Here is a 23,255-nt window from a genome sequence, read left to right as displayed (position 1 = left end):
ATTCTGACTTTAATCTCAGAATTCTGAGAAAAAAGTCAGAATTCTGAGAATAAAGTCAGAATTCTGAGATTAAAGTCAGAATTCTTTTTTTTTTTTTTCCAGTGGCCCTAATCCTCTTCCGTAAATAGGTAACAGGAGGGAAACACAGCTGGGGCAAATCAGGCCTAACGAGACAAAGGAAGCAAAACCAGATACATTAACATCAGACATGGACCTTCAAAATAAAACAGGAAACATAACACAGACTGAACTAAAGACACAGACTCACATGCAGGCACTGCAACAAAGGGAACAAAGACATGGTACCAGGGCAGACAGACACTGACTGGACACGGGGATATAGCAACTAAGGATTACACAGAGACATAAACCATAAGACATAACTCTAACGAAGAAACCAAAGAATAGAAATGATACAGTTTTTCTCAGTCGCTTTGGTGCGTTTCTCAGATCAGAATTGAAATTCTCATAACTATTAGTTCAACCTCCACAACACTCAGTCATTTGTGCACATCATAGTAGCAATTTCTCCTCTCTCTGAACAAACTGCAAATGATTTTGGACATGAATCAGTTGCTTCCATACATTTCCCTGCTGCTTTCTGACATTTCCATTTGCTTATGTCATGTCAGTCAAAAGTAATCATACCTATGGATGCTGAATAGTCGTTCCCAATAAAACTAATAGTCATACATCCATTGCTTGAGTCATCACACACAAAATTGTTGAACTAGTTATCACATGCCAAATATTGGCCATCTGTCAAGCAAATCCTATACCTTTCTGTATCATTGTTCCTGGAAATGTCTCCGAAATTGAACAATTGATCTCAGGTGAATTACAGCTGTCACTCATGAGGAGGCGTGTGAAAGTTTAGTTGTAACCAATGACAAACAACTTGTTCACTGTCAATAATGGATGAATCCTGTGAATCCCCAATTGGCAAGCATATATAAACTGCGCAGGAGCTAGTGTGTACCATTTCTACACTTCTGTGACACAAAATGGAAGGTCAGCACCGTGGAAGAGGGGTGAGGATGGGGGGAGGAAGGGGAAGGGGAAGAGGGAGAAGAGGCAGATATAGGCGGATTCCTAATGAAATAAGGGCTACAATTGTGGACCATGTTGTCAATCACGGCCTCACCATGGAGGAGGCTGGTCGAAGAGTGCAACCCAATATTGGAAGAACTACTGTCAGTTCAATCATTCAAACATTCTGTAGGGAAAACAGGTATGCAAACAGTAATACACTGTACTGTACTGTGCCATCTCAGACACATCACATGTTACTGTACTGTATTTGCAATTTCACAAAAAGTTCACTCTGCACCACATAGGATTGTAAGACAACCTCACGGAGGCGGAAGAGGGCCCCTTTTTACCCCACAGCAAGAAGAAGCCATTTGTGCAATGGTCATTGCAAACAATGCAATAAAGCTGAGAGACATACAAAGCGCTGTCATAGAGAATTACACGGTATTTGGCAATATTGAATCTGTTTCAATTTCAACAATTGACAGAGTACTCAAGAAAAATGAAATCCACATGAGCAAATGGCCCTGCTAGCAGCCATGGATGCAGCATGTGACGACATCACAGCAGGGTCCTGCAGAGGATGGGTTCGCCACTCCAGGAGATACTTTCCTCGCTGCATTGTGAGGGATAACATCTGTTGTGATGTAGATGAAAATATGTGGCCAGACAGACAGGAACGTCTGGATGTGCAAGAATGATTTACTGTACTGTTACATGTGCTGTTTATTGTTCACATTAGTGCACAGCTCTACCAAATGGGTGATTTTATGTTTACATGTATTCTACAGTGAACAAGTGACTGTAGCATATTTTTCTTTTGCACAATTCTGTAGGATTACAAACACTTCTACACAATGGAAATGTGAAACGTACGTATTCAGTGTCTCAGTTACTCCCAAGACTCCCATAACATCTACAGTAACTTTACTGCACATTTCAGATGGCTGTACAGGTAGGCCATAGTGCTGTCGTCAGCATTTTCAGGTGTCACCAATTGTTTTTGCAATGGGAAACACTGAAATTATAAACTGTCATAGTGGAAACATGACAATGCCATTTGACTATCTTGTTCATAAAGATGGTGTCAAGACTTTTCATTTTGATGGCACTGACAGTTTCATTGACATGGATACTTGCTTTTGAGGTATGGATAATCAATTCTGTGCATGTGACGTGCTTTTGCAGGCTATCCACTAGGTTTTGCGGTTTGCACTAATTGTTTTGGGAAATGCACTAACTGCTGTGCAAATGTTAATGGTGTTCTAAGAAACGCACCAAAGCGACTGAGAAAAACACAATAAACTCAAAACCCTGGGTCAACGACCCAGGCATCCTAACAATGTTCAGCAATGAAAGTAAGTAACTTTAATTTCTTCATCAAAACAGCAATAATGTTGTGCTTTACTTTATTTCACGCTTCTTCGTTTTGTTTTGGGTTTTTTTTGGTTTGGTTGGTTTTTGTAAAACTGTAAATTTGAAAATTCATGGATAATAACTATAATAATATTTTATCGTTAAAAATAAAATTTCAATTAGAGCTTGCACGTGCAAGTGGATTAACCATTGCAGAAACAAAAATATAATTACAGTACTGTAATATATCACATATAGATAGATAGATAGATAGATAGATAGATAGATAGATAGATAGATAGATAGATAGATAGATAGATAGATAGATAGATAGATAGATAGATAGATAGATAGATAGATAGATAGATAGATAGATAGATAGATAGATATGTTTAAATGTTTCGTGGTGGTTGTACTTGCTTTTACTTAAGTGTGCTACTTTAAAGAAAATGATTTTAATTTGATTTGCATATTTGCAGACATTTAGTATATTTACATTTGACATTAATCCACAGCATAACATTGTGTCAGCCCCACAGTGTTGGGGAGTAACGGAATACATGTACCGCCGTTACGTATTTAGAATACAAAATATGAGTAACTGTATTCCGTTACAGTTACCGTTTAAAAAGGTGGTATTCAGAATACAGTTACTTTGTTGAAATAAATGGAATACACTGGGGTACTTTCCTGTTTCATTTTGTCGCGGGTCAGGACTGTTTGGGTTTTGTTTGACAGCTACGTTCTTTTGTTCCAGGCGGCAGCGTTACGGTTGCCATGGTTACAGGGCGACGCTCTCTCTCTCTGCGACTGTGTGTTTCCTGGGTGAGAGAGCGCCTTTTCGTTGTTGTTGTTGTTGTGCTAAGCTAACAGGCAGAATGCTACAAGCATAGCTCTAAAGAATGTAGCATCATGTTCAGTGTAGTCCGTGCTGCAGGGAGAATGGACTGCCATACACGTTATGTGTCTGTGAGCGCGAGGAGGGAGAAAAAGGGGAGTGGAAAGGTACGAGCAGTCATCGAGCAAAAACGGGAGCTGGAAGCATGTAAATATAATAATAACCACTGCAGCCAAGAAGAGTGCCTGACGAGCCCAGTTGTAAGTAAGCTATTAAGACTCGACTGTACACCGTGTTCGTGTTTTCCTCCGAAAACAACAAGTTCCGTTGGAGCAGTCTTTCAACGCCTCTCTCTGTCTGTCGCAAGAAAAGTTGACCCACACAACAAAGTAGAGCTATTTTTCGGCTACCAGCCGACAGGGACCCCGCCGTATTATGCTGGGCTTACACTGTGCGATTTTTTCAGTCGCGCGATTCAGCTCCTGCTCAAACTGTACGATTGACTCGCAGGGGTTAGAAGTTCATAGGTCACGATGCAGGGTCTCACAATATACGGCCCGATGCTCTGATGCGACCTGAGTGCTCACACTGTGCGTCCATAAAAATGAAGGTTATAACAGAAATTCTGTCGCTCGCTCTCCCTCTCCGTCTTTCACTCACACAGACACACCACCACCATCAACTTTGCTAAATTGCTAATGAAAAACATTGGTCAGGCAGCTGTGATTGAGCAGCAGTGTCGATCCAACTATTTTCACGGTTGTTGTGGTCGTGATAATTTTGTGAGGCCACATCGAAAGGGCTCGGATGGTTCTACAGGTTGTGCCTCCATCGCTTGTGTCCAGATCACACGCTGCACTGCCGTGCTACGCCGTCTTTTTCGCTGACATTTGTGTTTGCGCGTGCGCAGTGTGGCAAACTGCGGTGACACCCTCACGACCAAGCGATTGATGATCGGGAGCTGGTCGTGAGGTGTCAATCGCTTCTCGTTACCCCACGTATACTACACGATGCACGACGCACGATGAAGGCCAAAATCGGGCCGATCGCCAAAATGGGCCAAAAATCGCACAGTGTGAGCCCAGCATTAGTCAGAGGTCCCTTTACTACAGTTCGGAGTCGCGGACCTTCAGTAATAGTAATAAATCACACAGCAATAGTACATTCACGTTGTTGTAAAAAGCATGATAATATTGTAGCGGGTCAGGGCTGTTCGGGGTTCTGCTTGTACAGTTATGTTTTGTGTATGTTGCCATGGTGACGGGTGACGCCCTCTCGCTGCGACGGTGTGTCCTTCCGGGGTCAGAGGGCGCCCTATGTGTGTTGTGGTTGCCGCGCTGAGCAGTTAGCTAGTGGCAGTGTGTTCTTCTGCAAATGTAATAAACGGCTGTGCTCCCTGGCTAGCTCACGGGAAGCAAGACCAAACGATACCTCCGTCTCCTCCTTGTCTGAACTCGCCACAATATATTAAGTAATCCAAAGTATTCAGAATACGTTACTGTCATTGAATAACGTAACGGAATAGGTTACAGAATACATTTTGGGGCATGTATTCTGTATTCTGTAATGGAATACATTTTAAAAGTAACCTTCCCAACACTGCAGCCCCACCCCCCCACACACACCATTTATTTATTTATTTATTTATTTATTTATTTATTTATTTATTTATTTATTTATTTATTTATAATCAATTCCAGCTCCTGGCCGGACGAAGGAGACGCTCGATTGAATCGACGATCTTCTACTTGAGTCTGCTTTGGGTGCTTCCTGTTTCAAAGTCCAGCTGGGGGAACAGATCACGAGCAAAAACAGCAAATCTAACTGGAGATGGTGTTGGCCTAATAGACTTTCTTATAAATCTAGCAGCGCTTCGACAGAGCGGAGCAGACATGCAGCGGTCTCTGGAGTCTCTGGTGCAGCTGCTGGAGTCCTACAGAGGCAGAGATAAAGTCGTGAGTATTCACTCGGTCACATTGTATCTGTTTAAAGTGTTTCACTCGGTATAAACCATTAATAAAAACAGTGGTTACACGCTTACGAAGTGGATGCCAAGTGGAGACTGATATGTAAGTACTAGACTGTGGTTCTATAGAAACTGCTCATATTTGGTGTTGTTACATTACTTAAGAGCAATGAGCAAACATGCTCTGTGTTAGTTAAAATTAAAGCATCAGCCTAGTAAAGTATGTCTGCCTGAAGTCCACACATTCACTAAATCTCTGACAATAAAATGTCCTTTCTGATTTTAAATAATAATAATAATAAAAAGCTACCCACAAGTCTCTGTTTGTCTTCTTTGCAGATCAGGACAGTGTGTTATGGATCCCAGCTGGTTGGAGGAGTTCTTTCCCGGAGAGCAGAGGCAGATGTCCGGTCCCAGCGGCTCGGGAAAAGCCTGCTGCTGTTTTCTGCTCAGCTCAGTCACTGCAGGACGGTGCTCAGGTTGTTCGATGACCTCTCCATGCTGGCCTACTCCCACAGCTACGGGTTTGGAAATGGGGTGATTCACACAGCGTATGCACTGCATCACTCTGTGCTAGCCTGTAAATCCCACTGTAACGCTTGTTGCACGTCTTTCCAAGGAGGAGGACGCGGCCGTGCGCTGGATATCCGTGCTGAACAACGTAGCGGACCAGCTGTACTACCCCTGTGAACACATCGCCTGGGCCGCCGACGCTGAGCTCATCAGAGTGAAGTCCGATAAGTGGTGGCTGTTCAGCACAGTGCTGTGGGGAACCTCACTGCTGCTGGGAATCCTCAGGTGAGATCACCTGTTCACATCCATACATTACTTTTCTAATGCTGCCTTTATGGCATGCTTTTCTTATTTTTGTTTTTTAAAGGCCAGAAAGAAGGAGTCTTATGTAGTTTTTCTGCACCTGTAAATGTAACATATGCAGGACATCTGCTGGCCAGAGCTCCTTTAAAGAACATGCATAGACAAGCAGCCCGTATCTGTCTCTCTGTGTTAGCCCTTTTTCTGGTGAATTTGTGCCTTTTTCAAATCCATAAATCTTCAGTGGGAACTGAAAGGGGAGGGGGATGTGAGAGGAAAGTCAGAGAGAGATTAAGTCAAGCACTTCTACGTCCTACTTACATAATGACCAGAAACTCCTTAATTTCATTATCCCATCTCTTTTTTTCCTCAGCTTAGAGCTTTGTTTATTTTCCAGACCCTCTTTCTTTTTTATCTCATCTGTTATTTCATGCAGTTTTTAGAGAAACCTGTGAAGCATGTTTTAAGTCTGAGCACTGAAGCAGACATCAAACCCTTGCAGTGTGAGTTGATGTACGATGTGAATCATTTGTCCTCTAGATCGCTCCGAGTTCTTCTGCTGCTGAGGAAGAAGCTGAAGAAGAGGCACGAAGGCAGAAACAGGTATTTGATTCAGTTTTCTTTCTGTTGTCTCGTGTGTTTCTAAGCACAGTTACAGTAACATAGAGAGGGACTGACCGGTTATGAAAGGTTAAACCACACGTTTTCTCCTGCAGTCGCTCTCAGCTCCGCCGGCAGATGCGAGGGGAGCTGCTGTCCATCCTCAGCAGCATGGCTGACCTCAGTAACGCCATTCACTGGATGCCGCCCGGCTTCCTGTGGGCAGGACGTTTCCCTAACTGGCTGGTGGGGCTGATGGGCACCACGTCCTCTCTGATTGGTTTGATCCAGATGAATGCCGGTAGCGGTGATCAGTCAGACACTACACAGTCTTCACCAGAGTGAGGAAGAGATGGCAACACTAAACGACTGACGGATTTATGGATAATAGTGGAAAATGATTAGACTCCAGTCAGACTGTCTGTGGAGATTAACTGCAGTCCTGTAGCTTGTAGCAACAGGAACATAAATTAAATTGTGGCCTATTACTGCTTTAAAAGCAAAAAAAAGTCACTGCACTTGTGCTTAATTAGGAGTAATTAAAGATCTCTTGATGAATTTGCCAACCCGTATTCAATTTAGTAGCTTTTGATTTACACTTGGACATTTTAGTCATGAGAAATATCATTAAGCTCTACTGTTCATTTCACTACACTAAACATGTTCAGCAGTAAATTCAAGCCCTAACGACCCTGAGGTCAACAAGAGGGAACTTCTGCTGTAAAACTTTTTTCTTTGCCTTTTGTTTTTAATGATTTTGTCTAAAGAATCATCAAAACAGAAGAAAGGTCAGGCAGGTCACAGTTTGATTCTTGAGGAAACACCAGTGGTAACATAGCCTTAAAGTTCCTGTTTAATGGTCAGCTTCACTCTGGAATACGTCCACCCAGCTTCTTAACTGCTTATCCAGCTCAGTTTCACCAGGAGGCTGGAGCCTCTCCCAGTCTGCACTCTGGAATGGGATTGTAAATGATTGCCTTTAAGACACACTCCACGAACCTGGCTTTGAATATAGCATAGAATCATACAAACTGTGAATATAGTATTGCGTGTTATGAATGTGGTGACTGAGCTGTTTCAACTTCAGTCCCGCATTCAGTCATTTTTTAAATCTGTTTTTTTCCAACGCGTTACGTCCTCGAGTTCACACTGTATCAACCAGGTTGGTTAATGAGTTTCCCAGGCATTGAAGAGCTGTCACAGAACTGGAGAAATATCTCAGTTTCATTAAAAAAAACAAAAAACAAAAACATTACCACACAGTTACCACTGAAAGTCCAAATGTTTGAATGTGGTTTTGTCCGCTAACGATGATGTTTGTATGACTGGTGAAATGAAATAGAATGTGTCTGAAATGTGTTGCTAATTTAAATGTAATATAATTTTATATCATGGGAACAAAATTATCTGTTTTTCAAGAAATAAAATAAAATGTTAAATTGTTTGTCTTCTCAGATCATTTAATAAAGTACACAAGTTCTCGTGGGGGTAGATTTTGGGCGAAGTTTCCATCCCTTTATTTTGTGCCACTTAACCAGGATCTGAGAAGTGGCAGCAGTCTAACCCCAAAAGGCCAGGCACTCCTGTAAATACATTTGTATAGAATTTCATTCATTTATGGGCCAAATTGTGTGTGTGTGGGGGGGGGGGGGGGGGGTAAGCACTTGAATTCAATAGCTTTTCATGATGTCTCTTATGTGACCGGTTTAAGTAAAATCCGTTTGAAATATAAACTCAAATGCACGTAAAATAATTGTAAGTTTCCTTTTTTCGCGATCAAAAATTCGACGTTTGATTGAGCGGGACTTGAACGTAAATCCCGTTGACGTCAGCGTAGGTGAGCGTTGCTTTCAAGTGCTAAAGAACAATAAAATAAATGAGTTTGTAACTACTACACTCCTACATATAAGATTAATATTTTATTCTGCCACATTAGACCCCAATACTGCATAAACTGTATTTATAAACACATTCATATAATATTCCAATTACTTCTACGTCGTTAGGTTTTTGTAAGTGTCGTGTGTTTAATTTGGTTAAAGTACACGGTTTGTTTGTGATCAGTTGTTTAGAAATTTGACTGTAGCCCTTCGTGGTCCAGTCATTTGTGTAGACTTGCACAATTTGCAAAAGAGGAAGAAGAAACTAAAAGAAGAACAAACTATCTCGTGGCGATGTGAGACGCTGCGGTAGCACGTGAACGCAGCACGACTACAGAGTCAGCCGATAAATAAAAGCTGTCAGTCGGCAACTGACGGAGCAGCAACAATGAGTAGCAAACTCTGCTTTAAACACTAAAAGTGTCTCATCTTCGGAGTATGTGACATTGCTGAATTTAACAGTGTCGGTATTATTAGTATGAAGAATAAAACGAAGCCAGAGTTTTGGAAAACGTTCAAATTCCAAACCACGTCAACTCATCTGTCGTGGCACCTACGGGAGTCTGAGTGTGGACACAAAGAGAGCGACAGAGATTTAAAATATCAGGTGAAAACTTCTCTTTTAGCCGCTTGTACTCTCATATTTTGATTGAAGTGTTGAAATATTAGTACTGCTGCTGTTAAGCAAATGCTAGCTTTGCTGTTAGCCTGAGGCTGCTTCAACTGCTAACTTCGGTTAGCCAAACTCATGTCTTTCTCGCACCCTGAAAATAATTTTCGCTTGTTTGTGTGTTTTACCCTGCTGTCAGTTGTTTGCACTACCGCGCCAGTGTTTTTAATAACATGCCATGATTATCTGATCTAACGGTGGATTATTCACGCCATGAAAGATGCGTCGTCGAAAAGATCTGATCTGTGTGCTTATCTGTACAAGAAGGAGGGATCATAAACTTTTCTTTAATGCACGGCACTGCCAGATGGATCACGTACATGTTAAATATAGTAAAAGACTTAAATATAGTAGCTGACGAGTCCCGAGTCTTGTTTATTAAAAACATTTTACCAGTAAGGACCATAATTAATAAATATGGCATTTATTAAATTAGGTTTGGTGTGTTTTGATATTACCATGGTGCTAATCTTTATGGTGTAATAAATTACATGGTTGTTATTTATAGTTGTTTGATAGTTTTTATTTCTAAGATACATGGATGTGAAGGACTGTGCTCCCTGAGCCTGTTGGATGTTGCACTATAGGCCTGCATGCTCTTCGAGTGCATGATGTTTTCTATAAGCCTGAGACGGATTTTTCTATTTCGGTGTTTGTGGGTAAATGAGGACAAGAGGGTGCATAGATGGTGCATACTTTTTCGCTAAGGCATTCATGCTGATGCAGCCTGGAAACTATAAACACACTGTGTAGATCTGATATTTAATAACGGTGTTTTGGAGGTAGCTCATGTGAATTGTGAGTCTGGTTGAGGCTCGGCATAATTTAATTGTATTGTTAGGCAGAGCTGCTCTGCAGTCATGAGGTATTTTAATGGAGAGAAGCAACAGATAAGCAAGGTACAAAATACAGAAAGCAAGAGCTAATAATAATTTTGAGCACCATGTACCCCACAAAGTAACAACGCTATGATTTGTTCTTCTGAGTGATGGCTTCTGGAACAAAGCTATTTTTAAACATTGTCGTTTTACACAAAACTATCATCAAGAAGGAAGAACGGAAACTTACAATGGAAAGGGTACGATTCGTCAAGAAAAATTAAATCGGCGAACCACTGTAAGTGTCTGGTGTTCAGGGATGCTGTGGTTCACCAGTCAGCATGTTGGACCACTTCTGTCCTTTACAAACCTCGAGCCAAGACAAGGATAAAGCAGATTGCAATAAGAGCACATTAAAAATAAAGGCATAATGATTCTATCAGTGTAGAAATGATAAAGCTTTCTTAATTTGCTTTGAAATTCAGCTACTGTTCCAAGATATTTATAACACTGAACATGTTCCACCATCTGACCCTTAATGGATGTGACCTCTTGTACAGGAGTGCATTTCTTAGAGTCAGTGACATATCTTAGATATGTTTAATTAAAGGTGCGACTTGTCGTCATCCTGGAGCGGACTGACAATAACTGAGTCGTCTGCACTCTCTAAAATGACCCTCATCTCAGATCTGCTTTGATCAATATTTGTGTACTGGATAAAAAGATAAATATGGAGCCAGCCAAACTCTTTAAGTAAAAAAAAAAAAATCAATAATTCAGATTTTTATTGTAATCAAACTGTTCTAAAAGCTTTCTGATTCAAATATGAGGCTCAATTGTATTGAAGGCTGAAGAAAAATCAACAAGCAGTAATCATGCATGAGCATCTTTTCCCTCCAGCTTTTTAATAACCAGGTTCAACAACGTGCCATTATCCACTCCTGTGTGTGGAAAACTGCATGGGGATAGGCGCTTGCTCAGTTTGGCTTAAAATCTCTGACTTCACCAGTTGTTCAGCTCAGTAATGCCAGTTTTTCTCTGACAGGCTTTCTTACAGAATGGACTCAGACTGCCTCCCTGCATCTACAGACTCCCTGCTGTGTGATCCGGTTCCTGTTCATGGAGCCTCGGGGGTTGAGGTCAGCAGTCTGGCTGCAGTAGCTCTGCCAGGTTCAGAGGCAGAGGATCTGGATTCGTACAACCTGATCGAGCCTCCACCTTTAGACTGGAGGTCAGACACCTCTAGCGAAGCTGGTTCAGCAGACGATCTGGATGATGCCAGCCTTCCCACCTCAGCTGACTGTCTCGACAAGGCAGATCTGGGTGAGTCAGTATCGCTTCCTTTGGTTGAGAAAAACATTTTGACTCCAGTCGACGTGAACCAGCTGGATCTTGTCGGAAACGTTAAACAGCCTGCTGAGGATGTCGAGGCGAAATCGATAGACGAGGCTGAAGCAGGTGCGGGAGTATTGAGGGCTGAGGGCTTTAAGGACGCAGAGGAAGATCAAGCAGTGGTGACATTGGGGGATGTTGATCTCCACAAGAACAAGAGAGGTGAAGAGGAGGCTGCTGAAAGGAGATCAAATGATGAAGACCATATGCATATCCACACCCTGCTCAGTCAGCTCCAACTAATGGAGGAAGAGCCGCATCCCAGTCATCGGATGCCATCAAATCATCATTACTCTAGGCGGTCTGAGCTGGAAGCATGTGCTCCTTCTTCAATAAAAGAGGACAGCGCTGAAACCAAAGGGCTGCTCTTCTCTGAAAGCCACCAGAGAGACCTGCTGGGGATGCTACAGTGCACAGAGATAGGCGCAACACCCCGCCCTACCTCTCTGCCGCACAGAGGGGACGTGGACGCCGTGGTGTCAGTTTCCTACAGCCAGGAGGATGCACAGAGGTTCTGGAGGCATCACGGGAATGGTCAGCAACAACGGCACAGGGATGACTCCCTCACTTCACTGCCTGATGATGAGTATCCCGAGCCAGTGTGGATGAAGCTGGGAGAGCAGCCTCCAGAGGAAGAAGCTACTGCAGAGAGCGAGCAGGTTGGTGCTGTTACTAAAACTAATAATAAGGGTGGAGACGTTTGGTCATCCATCGTTTTTGTTATGATGAGTTAACTAATCCAATATTTGCTTTTTATTTATTTTTTTTCAGCTGATTAATGAAGCTATATAATGTCAAAAATAACACAGTCATCACTGGTTTCCAGAGCTACCACACATCTGTCCTGACTTCAGCTGTCTTTGGTCTCTTAGCAACACTAAAACGATAATCAGAATACTTTTTTTTTCCTACCACCAGCTAACCCATCACTGAACTTATCTGAAGCACGTTCAGTTTTTCATGGACTTAAATTCACTAATTTGCTGTGCGTGCCTTCTTTGCAGAGTGCTGATGACCAGCCTTCATATAAAGATGGTGAGTCACTTATTATTATTATTATTATTATTATTATTCACTGAAATTTGACATTTGTCAAATATCTAATGTAATATGTGCTAATGTTTTAGTGCCTGGTCCTTGTGATCCTGAAGACCTTTTGGATGGAGTGATTTTTGGTGCCAAGTATCTTGGCTCCACTCAGATCAAATCAGAGAGGAACCCGTCTACAAACGCTCGTATGGCCCAGGCTCAGGAGGCTGTGGACCGAATAAAGGTTCTTTAAAAACAAAATAACCAAATATGCACCTTTTATCATGATCTGGCTGTGCAATGCATTGGTTGATGATGTTAAATCTGGTTTTATAGTTGTAGTGAAGGATTTTTTTTTCTTATTAAACATACCTGTTTTAAAGTAGGTGGGATGTCATTATTAAGTTAAGGATAGACATGTGGTGTACCTGTCCTCTAAGGTTAAATATGAGAGTGTTTTCTGTGGTTCTTTTAGGCTCCAGAAGGAGAGTCCCAACCAATGACAGAAGTGGATCTGTTCATTTCTACTCAAAGAATCAAAGTGCTCACTACTGACACGCAGGTACTGCACTCATCTGACCACATACATTCATTTTCCTCTCTTGTATCTCCTCATATCATAAGACCTCACTTCTCTCTAAGACTGTAGACCCACCTGGGGCCTACCAGGCTCCTGTCCTGTGGAATTAGCACCCAGTTTGGATTCGAGAGACAGAAACAGGCTTTAAACTGTTAAAGCTCATAGTTTGATGATGGATCAGGTGACCCCGAACCATCCCTTAGTTAACGCTGCTGATGCACTGAGCATTTTCCTCTCGCCTCCTGTCACTCCTTTTTATACATCACTACTGCATGCCATTAGTTTTGTCTTCTGTCTCTCTGTTTCGTTCTGGTTTGGCCGCCCCTTCTTGAGCATTGTTCTGTCGGAGGAGGTCTCTTCCTGGTAAAAGGGATTTTTTCATTCCCAGTGTCGCCAAGGGGGTCATCAGATTGTTGGGGTTCCACCCTAAATCTGCACAGTCTTTAACTTATAGCATAAAGCATTTGGGGAAATGTCTCTGGTAGCACTAAAATCCAATGATGGATTTCAGCAAAAGCTCAGTTGATTCTTGGCTTCATGGAACATGAAGACAAAAACCTAAATGTACTCTGAGAGAATGAACTTTAGCTAAATGTGTTAAAAAGTTGTCAGACTTGAGGTTGTAAACATCTGAAAACATACCCAACACAGCTGGTGACTTTTTATTACACAAAGCAGCATTGCACTCCTTGATGTTCATATTCAAGCTGAGCTCTCGCTGCAGGAATCCTTAATATAGAATTGGGTGGTGATTTAATATGAGGCCTCTAGTAGAAGCTATTTTTTTTTTTCTACTGAATTGTTAGGAGAGTAGAAGTAGGTCATCTACTGTCATTGCTCCATTTGCATTTGCTCCATTCTGCAGTGATGGATGTGAAGATGAATGGTTTTCTTATTCAGTGTTTTTACTTCCAAGCGATATATGTTTATTATCCAAAGTTGTCATTTAGGACACAGATGAGGCATAAAAAGTAAAATGAAAATTGCATTTATAAATTACTTTGATGTAAAACAAAGACAAATATTTGTGGAAATTGCACTTCTGATTCACGTAAAGAACGCTCCACTAGCTTCCATGTTAACAAACAACAGTCTTTACTTTCATTTTTTCAGAATTCTCATCCAAGTTAGTTTCGGTCCTGAATTAATCTTAGGCGCCTGGTTTGTGGTTTGCCTTCGGTCTGTATGTTTGTCTGCTAGGTCAGTGGTTTGGTACATTAACTTGATAACATATTTGGCCTGGAGAAATGGTTTTGATGAGGTGAGGGTGCACAGACAATCCTGCTTTGCTTGAAGACACAGAATGAGGAACTTCCTTAATTTCAAATTTACTTTGATAAAGGCCTGGGCTTCCCTTTGGGATGTGCTCTCTCAAACACACCAATCTTTATCATATAATTCCTGTAGTTCTGTAAAAATGTCTTTAACAAGAGAGGCTTCTAAGAGGAAAAATGTTAAGTAATACCTATCTGCAGGAGGTTTAAACTCTATGCTGGTTCCAAACCAGACCTTCGTGCTCGCTCTCCCTGTCTTTGTTTCTTATCTTAACCACTGTCATATCCTGTTTGCAGGAAGCCATGATGGATCACGCTCTGCAGATGATCTCTTACATCGCTGACATCGACAACATCGTGGTCTTGATGGCACGAAGGAAACGTAAGGGGCAAGATGGTGACACCGACTCAAACTCTTCGTCATCATCTGCAAAGAAGTGCTTGATGATCTGCCATGTGTTCTCCTCTGAGGATGTGAGTCAGTCAACTGGAGGGTTTTATATGGTGTTCATATACTAGAAGTGTGCAATCAGCATGATGCTTTCCTTCTTAGCACTCATATTTTGATTTCTGGATTCCAAGCAGAGCTTTTCAGGAAGCTTGGTTGCTGGCCAAACAGCTCATTTACAAGTCCAGCCAGGCCTCATTGTTATATTGGTCTTTCATTTCTAATTACACAGTTTTGCTGCATGGTTACTGCATGTTTAAACACATTAACCATGCAGTAAATAAGGTACATGGTGAAATATATGGCATTAAAATGTGTCTAAGATCGCTAAAATTGACATTGGACTCTCCCAGAGCCCCTTTGAACTCTTCCAGATTTCCTAGTCACATACTTTTGCCCACAGACTGGTTACCGCATGTCCTTGCGGAACACCCTCACTCAAACGGCAGCGCAGTATAATGTAAATAGATGTAGCGTTCAGTATCTTGGCATCTCCCGCCCTGCACACTCTTGCATCTCTTATTAAATTGCCAAGTCGGTTGCTGACAGCAGTTTCAGCTTCAGCTTGGCTGGCCTGGTTTCCTTCCTCAGACAACCACTGAGTTCTCCTCAATGTCAAAACCGTCTGGCTCTCGTCCCAGTTTCCCAGTTGGCGACACTGAATGGGAGGAAGAGCTTCCTTTAGAAGCTAATTAGCTCTGGGATGCTGAAGGCTGTGACCGCGTCTGCTCAGAGCTTTTTCAAACTGAGCTTATTTAACGTGTTTAAGATCATTTCAAAATACTTTCATTAACTCATGTTTACAGCAGATGCTATATGTGTGTGTAGCAAGAACTTCTCAGAGAAATTCAGATAAAATGCATTAAAGATAGTGTTTTGTGTTGATGCTCTGGTATCAAGTTGTATGACCCTTTGGCTGCTTGTCTTTACAAACGAACACATTTGCTTTGATTTGTTAGTATTTAAATGGAGGATTAAGGAAAAGTCTAGGGAAAAATTAGTTTAACAAATGCCCCTAGCATTTAAATGTAGAGTAGACATGACTGTAACAACAGTGCTGAACCCTGATTCAGTTTTGTCTGTCTCCTCCTGTTTGCAGGCTCAGATCATAGCCCAGGCTATCGGGCAGGCGTTTGGAGTGGCTTACCAGCAGTTCCTCCAGGCCAACGGTATCAAGGCCAGCGATCTGAGGCCCGGCGAGTACAGCGACTACCTGGAAAGTCAGGAACTCTACAACGGAGACTTGGCCCACTTCTCTGACTCTCAAAACCTCAGAGAAGTAAGCAGGAGGGATTGTGGTTGCAAGGCCACCCACACAAAATACAGCTGACTTATAATTTTGGCTTGTGTAGTTAAAGGACTAACCAAGGCAGCACACAGAGCCAATTAAAGGTCCAGGAGAGAGTGCAGGCAGGGTGGAGCAGGTGGAGACGAGTGTCAGGGCTGATTTTTGACAGGAGGATAGCAGCAAGAGTGAAAGGGAACGTTTACAAGGAGACCTGCTATGATGTATGGTTTTGAGATGGTGGCACTGACTAAAAGGTGGAGCTGAAGGTGCTCAAAGTTTCACTGAGATAGACCAGTGACTAATTAGCCAACGTGTTCAATTTATTCCAAAGCAGGCCCCCCTTTTACTGCAAATCATGTATCAAAATGCCCAAATGTGTCATCATGTTGTCCTAAAGTAGCACAAAGGTAGATTTGGCAAATTTGCAAATACCTGTTTGAACAGGTATTTTCAACACAAGAGTCAGAACCGTGCAAGATGCATTCACAAATCTTTAAAGGTGTGCAGCAGAGTTTTAAAGCAAAGACTGGGTTTGTGGGTGATTATGGTCTGACAGCTTGTGATGGGATCAGCAGGTGTGATCCCATCACAAGCTGGTCTGCAGTTTGCTTCAGACTTCACACTTCAAAGTGTGTGTTTTATATATGCACAGCTGTTTGTTATTTATATTATCTGCACCTCATCTATTATTTCCTTATCTCGTCATGTTGTTTAGAAGTGTGCAGGGGTTTTCCTTTAGTGGTTCTAAGTATTAATAGAAGGTGTTGCAGGAGAGAAAAAAAAACAAGCCAAAAAAAAAAAAGAGCTCTGATTAAAACAACCACTGATATATTACAAGTCTCTCTGTGTCTGTGGATCAGGTAATCATGACCAAGGCTCCGGGGGAGATCTTGGGACTGGCGGTGGTTGAGTCGGGCTGGGGCTCTATCCTCCCCACAGTGGTGGTGGCCAACCTCCTCCACGGAGGCCCGGCTGAACGCTGTGGTGAGCTCAGCATCGGGGACCGCATCATGTCCATCAATGGGACAAGCCTCGTGGGTCTGCCCATCACCACCTGCCAGAACATCATCCGCGTAAGTAGGACACACAATGACACAAACTTCAAATTTCAGTGGTCATAATAAAGATGAGAAGAAAGGCATCAACAACAACAAAAGAAACATATTGTGCTGCAGATTAAATGCCTTTATTGTGCTGTATATGCAAGTTAGGATCACCAGGTGGCACTGTAGGTCCACACAGGACCAACATTAGCATCTGTCAACTTAAACTGTTAAAGCAAAACTTGCTGCTGATATTCAGTGTTTCAAACATTTTCGTTGTTTCGAGTTGACAGAAGTTTATACCTTTGAAACACTTAATCAAAGACACAATACGATAGTTACTTAATGCTGTGCAGTTTATCAACTTTAGTTTCCTTTATAATTTTGGCCTCCACTGATCATTAAACTAAAGTAATGAAGATAAAACCCTTATTGTGCTGCAATCCCTGGTTTCACCTTTCTGCACATACTTTTCCTTCAATTTGACCCCAATAAAATGTCCAATGTTAGGCTTGTAATGATGAAAACATGTCGTAAACGTTCACAAAAGTTATTACAAAAAGAAATAACTTTTGGTGAAAAGGTACACTTGGGTGAATAGTTTGCATATTTTCCTCAGTAAAGTTTTACTGCTCTAACTCTGGATTGCGCCTCCCTTTTTGTTGTTTCACCTTTTTTTCCCCACTTAGGATCAGAAAAGCAAGAAGTATGTGAGGCTCAGCATCGTCCACTGTCCTCCCGTCACCATGGCAATTATCAGGAGACCAGATCCGAAATTTCAGCTGGGCTTCAGCGTGGAAGATGGCATTGTACGTCCGCATCCATATTTCACATCTGTCATTATGTGACGTACCCCTTCAGCTTGGCGCTGAGCCTGCAGCAACCAGCAATAGAACAACAGTGTTTTTACCAGATAGCTTTAAGAGATTAACGTGTTTGGATTAAAAGGTTGGTAGCACTCGGTACAAGTAAATTATTCTGAACTATAAACATGCAGTTTTCTGTCCTTGGGTTGCAGATTTGCAGTCTGATGCGGGGTGGTATAGCAGAGAGAGGAGGAATCCGCGTCGGGCACCGCATCATTGAAATCAACGGGCAGAGCGTCGTTGCAACGCCCCATGATAAGATCATCCAGATTCTGACAAACGCTGTAGGGGAGGTGAGACGTAATCTAATGCTTACATTCACAATAACATAATCAAGTTCATTACACTTTAAAATGAGACTTCTCTCTGTCTGTGCAGATCCACCTGAAGACGATGCCAGCTTCAACGTATCGACTGTTAACAGGACAAGAGCAGCCAGTGTTTCTCTGAGCACTTCCTGTTTCACCTGGACAAAAATTCTTCAGTATTCAAACTTCATGAGCTTTTGCCAAACTGAAAATATTATGCAAGTGTGTTACATGCTGTTGTGACACCACTGAAAGCTGCAAACCGGATCAGTTTTGCATGTTTTTAGGACAATAAGAACATCTGAATATGAAAGTGCGATTTTAAAATGACAGGGATAGATAATAGCTCTTCATTTGTATTTATCACATATTTACATTTCAGGCAGTAGCTGAGATGCAGTAATGCTTTTTTTACTTTGCTTACGTACTTAGTGGTGAGCAGCGTCAGAAACACTGTACTTCATTAGTCTTCCAGCCTGTCGTGTGGCACCAGTGTGCCTGAGGTAAATTTGCTTGAAGAGGGGGACCTCGCTGAATCAGGACAAAGGGTCTGTGGCTGTCATTGTGATGTACTTCCAGCCCCTCACATGCACATACATTAGCTTCTCTGACTGTGTCGAACATGAAGCAGATATGCAACATTAAGAGACTGCCTTATTTGATAGAGAGATGCATATATTTTTAAGATTTTACTGTTCTCAACATTCATTAAAATGATCTATAAGAAAATATCTTGATATGCTTTATTGAATCATTGATGGTCAGACGTTTACATAAACTCATCACAGGTATAAATGTTGTGGTAATTTTGGGCTTTGAATTAATTCTTTGCAGTGTTCTTTTTCCAGAGTAGAATGATTGTACTGCTTATATCTCTAATGACTTATTGAATTTTAATTTTCTCTGATCCACAAGGGTCAAATATAAACATACCCACTTAAATCTTTTAAGAAGTGCAGTGTAGGGTTCTACAATGTCTAACAAATTGAGAAGGTCAATACCTATTCTTGTTAGAATTGTGATTAAATACAATTTGGAGTTTCTCTTTGCTAGCCTAAGGATTTGTTTGACAATACTCTGGTTTGATCATCAGTTTAAACAACTCTAAGTACAGGTTGTTTGGCTGTGTCATGGCTTTGCAGAGGTCTGGAAGAAGACCCAAATTGCCACTTTAAGATGAAAGGACACAAAGCCTGCTATGAATTAGAAATGGTTGGAACGCCAGTGTCCACAGTGGCATAAGTTTTATATCACCATGGACAGTTCAAGCTCAACTTAAATTTGAAGTTGCCCACATGGACGAGCCAAATGCCTTCTGGAGAAAATCTTTAAGGTGAGATGAGACAAAGATTGAGCTGTTTGGAGGAGCAAAGGTGAGGCTTTCAAACCTAAGACTACTACCAGTTGTCAAGCGTAGTGGTGGTAACATCATGTTTTGTTGCCAGTGGTACTGGTACATTGCAGAAAGTGGATGGAATAAATTCATCAACTTCAACTCAAATCACCAGCTAGACTGTTGAAACTTGGACACAGCTTGGCGTTCCAGGAGGATAATTATGCTTATTTCCAGAAAACCAACCGTTTTAAACGACCTCTACCAATTCTGCTAGGAGGAGTGATAAGTATCCCACAAGTTGTTTTTATGGCTACCAGAACCGTCTGGTCAAGGTGCAACTCTTTCAAGAAGTCGGCACATACAGACATATGCAGTGGCACAGCCCTCCGAACTAAAGAACTCATAATGGACTGCAGGAGGCACAAACAGGGTCACTCCCCACTAAACATAAGTGGAGATATTTCTCCATCTTCCGATTTTTGGGCATCCAGCCGTCCGCCAATCGCATCTGGACCCATAACACCAACGCCCTGGTAAAGAAGGCCCAGCAGTAGCTTCACTTCCTCCATGTGAGAAAGAATAACCTGGACCGGAAGCTGCTGCTGCTGGTCTTCTGCCGCTCATCAGTAGAGAGCATGCTCTCCTACTGGGTGTTTCACCTGTTGAACTCTGGTCGGCATGTCAGGTCAATCAGGTCTCACACCTACAGACTCACAAACAGCTACTGATTCCATAAAAATCAATTGGATGCTTATACACTGGTATGCCACTTTAAAAATGTCAGCAGTGCAATGTCTAGTGAAAATGAACTGGTGCCGTTTATGAATTATTAATTGTGATTGTAATGTTTTTAATAATGTCAGGCTAAAGTTATAATGCTTTGTTGCTTGTATTGATAAAATATCCTTCTTTATGAATTACTTCTTGAACACAAGGGAACGGTTCATATTACTTAAAGCCCTGTGAACCTGTCAGTTCTCTTTTTTCCATGTTTCTTCAGTTACGAAATTATAACAGTAACCAATCGGATTCTTAACCGGCTTTTACGGCCACGCCCCTTTGAATGTGTTTGACCAATCCGCTTCATGTGTGGGCGGAACTTTACGCTGCTTACAGCTGCTATCGCAAACACTGGGAAGTCAATGTCAAGCTGTCGGCCGCTGGAGAGGAGCTTTAAAATCAGCTTTATTACACAGAGGTAATCATTAACATCTGTTTTACACTGAGATAATCAAATTGGTTTCTTTTCACTGTTTTCGTAAATGAGCTGATGTACACAATAGCAACATCACTGTATAGGATGCTAAGACAAGGAAGCTAATGTTTCTTCAAGCTTTTGTAAGCTATTGCCCTTATATTATAAGTTTACGCTTAACCGCTAAATATTGTTGTTGATAAACTTGTAGTTACAGTGTACTTTTGATTTGATTTTATTTCTCTAACATGTCTACTTTAAGAAAAGAATACCTGATTGAATAACCTAATTTCATTCAAGCAGTGCAAAGTTGTAACTTATGTGGATGCGTAGTTTCTGTGTTATGGGAGCATGAAACGTTACTGTACCTTGTTACATCAACACTGCATTAGCTACCTGCTAATGTTTTCCTGTTCTCAAACAGGAAATAACAACCCCGTGAGAAACCTGGCGGTCAAAATAAAGAAAAATATATTTTTTTAAAAAGCCGGCTTTAATGGTTATAAAAACTACATCCTACACCTGCACTGACATGCGCAGAGATGCAGACTGTTTTGTAAGGTTTGCAAAGGGAATTAGTCAGAGCAGTTCTAGCTTTACTTAAACAGCTTTATGTTGTTTTCTAAATCTAGAAGAGACCATATTCTGGACGAATGGTTGAGCAAAAGTGAATGCCTTACAGTGAGACAGGTAAGCTGTTTGGATCAGGAGGATTTCAGGATCAAGCATGGGATTGTCTGACTTGAGCAGATCAGAGTGAGCAGAGAAGAAAACCTTTACTCTAAACACACATAGTAAGGCTGGCAGGTCTGTAACTTTTTTCTACATAATTTAAGTCCCCACTAGCCTAGACCTATTGCAGCAGAACTAAGGGAGGGTTTATTGTCGACTGATCCTGTACAAACTTTAAGATTTATCAGAAATTACATATTTAAACCTTTTAATCTTAAAAGGCTTAGGCTCTGTCTCACGTTCTACTTTTAAATGTCCTAGGAACCACAAGTAAGACATCAGAGTGAAGTGCACCATTTAGGTGATACGGTACTATGAGGTCTTTAAGATAAGATCTGGGCTGATTATTCAATACCTTGTATGGTCTGTCTTCACTAATAACATTTATCATAGTTATAATTTTTTATCATGATAACTATCAATTTATCATCACCTCGATTTATCGATTTATCATCGCCTCTGTCAGTGCGCCCCAGGGCAGCTGTGGCTACAATGTAGCTTGCCATCACCAGTGTGTGAATGTGTGAATGACTGAATGTAGTGTAAAGCGCTTTGGGGTCCTTAGGGACTAAGTAAAGCGCTATACAAATACAGAGAATATACCATAGTTAACATTAATAATGACACTTCTTTTTCCTTTTAAGAATTTTCTATATCACCCAAAAGGGAAAATACAAAAAGGCATGGAAAGTCCTGACACCAGCTGAAATCAGTCATTAGTAATTTGCCACTTAGTGATAATTAATATCAGGGGCCATAATTTGGAAGTGGAAGGTACATAATTTCACCAGAAACAGGGCATGACCAGGTGCTCCTGCAAAGTTTAGACAAGCCTGTGAAAGAAAAGGAGAATACGGTCTGTTCAGGTTACTTAGAACTTTAGTGAAGTATTCAGGACTTATTTTACCTGCTGTGTTTTTGATTGTCAATGATTGCAGTATTGGCTCTGTCTGTCTTTTCTCCTTTGCGTACATTTCATAGTTGCCCTGATGAACTTGTCCTCTTCTCCCCACCGTTTTTCCAGGATCACGTCATGGTCAGGTAGGAGCGATGGGTTTTTTCAGACAACTGTTCCTCCTGCTCTGGAAGAACATCACGTACCGCAGAAGGAACAAGGTGATCACATCTTCACTACTTAGGATAAAAAGCAAGAGATTGTTTGATTCTATAAGGAAGCATAATGAACGAGACACAGACTGCACAGTACATGAGATCATTCTTCAGTTTTCCGGTGTATACATCACCATCTGAAGTATCACAGCACTTATTTGTCAGTTTCATTGCTGGCTATAGTCCTGGCCCGTAAAGGTCACTGATCGTTTGACCTACTGTTAACACCTCTTATGCTCTCCTCTTGTGCAGATCCAGCTCATTATCGAGCTCCTCTGGCCTCTCTTCCTCTTCGTCATCCTTATCTCTGTCCGTCATTCGCACCCTCCTTACAAACAGAGCCAATGTGAGTGATGCTGGGATATTTGTGTCTCTTCACAAACACGCTTATACGTCTTAAAAATGGCCTTTTGCCAACTGGTTAAAGAGGATTAACTCACTCAGAGTGAGTCTTGTGCCACACACGCACATTTGTGTTCTTGACCTGCTTTGATTAGTTCTCTATAAACATGTAGTGACATAACTGGTAACCTAAGAAAACACAGCATGCCAGCTCAGAGTGTAATGGGCAGTTAGTCTGTGCATGATAAAGTTACATCTCACTAACTTTGAGTTTAAGAAGATGTAAACTAGACCAAACTAGACTAGATCTGTATCAAATATGAAACCTACACGAAATGT

The 23,255-nt window shown here is 41.6% G+C and overlaps 3 protein-coding genes across 5 annotated transcripts in view; all 3 read left to right on the top strand.

Moving 5' to 3' along the window:
* The first annotated feature begins 3,280 nt into the window (after nucleotides 1-3,280).
* On the top strand, nucleotides 3,281-8,049 carry pex11g (peroxisomal biogenesis factor 11 gamma). Its single transcript, XM_085247487.1, has 6 exons — nucleotides 3,281-3,486; nucleotides 4,927-5,181; nucleotides 5,532-5,729; nucleotides 5,812-5,990; nucleotides 6,546-6,608; nucleotides 6,722-8,049. Exons 1-6 carry the CDS (start codon nucleotides 3,301-3,303, stop codon nucleotides 6,948-6,950), a joined length of 1,110 nt encoding a protein of 369 aa, XP_085103613.1. The 5' UTR covers nucleotides 3,281-3,300; the 3' UTR covers nucleotides 6,951-8,049.
* A 770-nt stretch (nucleotides 8,050-8,819) lies between these two features.
* LOC146558775 (amyloid-beta A4 precursor protein-binding family A member 3) lies at nucleotides 8,820-18,930 on the top strand. The gene is made up of 11 exons (XM_085247433.1): nucleotides 8,820-9,092; nucleotides 11,019-12,024; nucleotides 12,370-12,400; nucleotides 12,493-12,638; nucleotides 12,870-12,956; nucleotides 14,546-14,722; nucleotides 15,796-15,975; nucleotides 16,845-17,057; nucleotides 17,717-17,836; nucleotides 18,046-18,186; nucleotides 18,272-18,930. The coding sequence occupies exons 2-11, from the start codon at nucleotides 11,032-11,034 to the stop codon at nucleotides 18,341-18,343; spliced, it is 2,160 nt and encodes a 719-aa protein (XP_085103559.1). The 5' UTR covers nucleotides 8,820-9,092; nucleotides 11,019-11,031; the 3' UTR covers nucleotides 18,344-18,930.
* A 1,724-nt stretch (nucleotides 18,931-20,654) lies between these two features.
* The window catches only part of abca7 (ATP-binding cassette, sub-family A (ABC1), member 7), a 31,977-nt gene continuing 29,376 nt past the window's right edge, over nucleotides 20,655-23,255 (top strand). The window contains exons 1-3 of one of the 3 annotated variants that reach the window (XM_085247788.1): nucleotides 20,655-20,735; nucleotides 22,489-22,580; nucleotides 22,827-22,920. In XM_085247788.1, the coding sequence (XP_085103914.1) occupies nucleotides 22,515-22,580; nucleotides 22,827-22,920 (160 nt within the window). In that variant the 5' untranslated portion in view covers nucleotides 20,655-20,735; nucleotides 22,489-22,514. Of the gene's footprint in view, nucleotides 20,736-21,364; nucleotides 21,423-21,498; nucleotides 21,540-22,488; nucleotides 22,581-22,826; nucleotides 22,921-23,255 lie in introns of those variants that run through there. The other 2 variants (XM_085247787.1, XM_085247789.1) reach the window with 2 other exon arrangements.

The sequence above is a fragment of the Mchenga conophoros genome, linkage group LG15 (genome assembly GCF_057382185.1).
Source record: "Mchenga conophoros isolate Kocher_MC1m ecotype Shallow Benthic linkage group LG15, M_conophoros_male_GT1.1, whole genome shotgun sequence".
In the NCBI taxonomy this organism is placed as follows: Eukaryota; Metazoa; Chordata; class Actinopteri; order Cichliformes; family Cichlidae; genus Mchenga; species Mchenga conophoros.
Note: the sequence above shows the minus strand (reverse complement) of the source record. Positions and strands in the feature narration are given on the sequence as shown.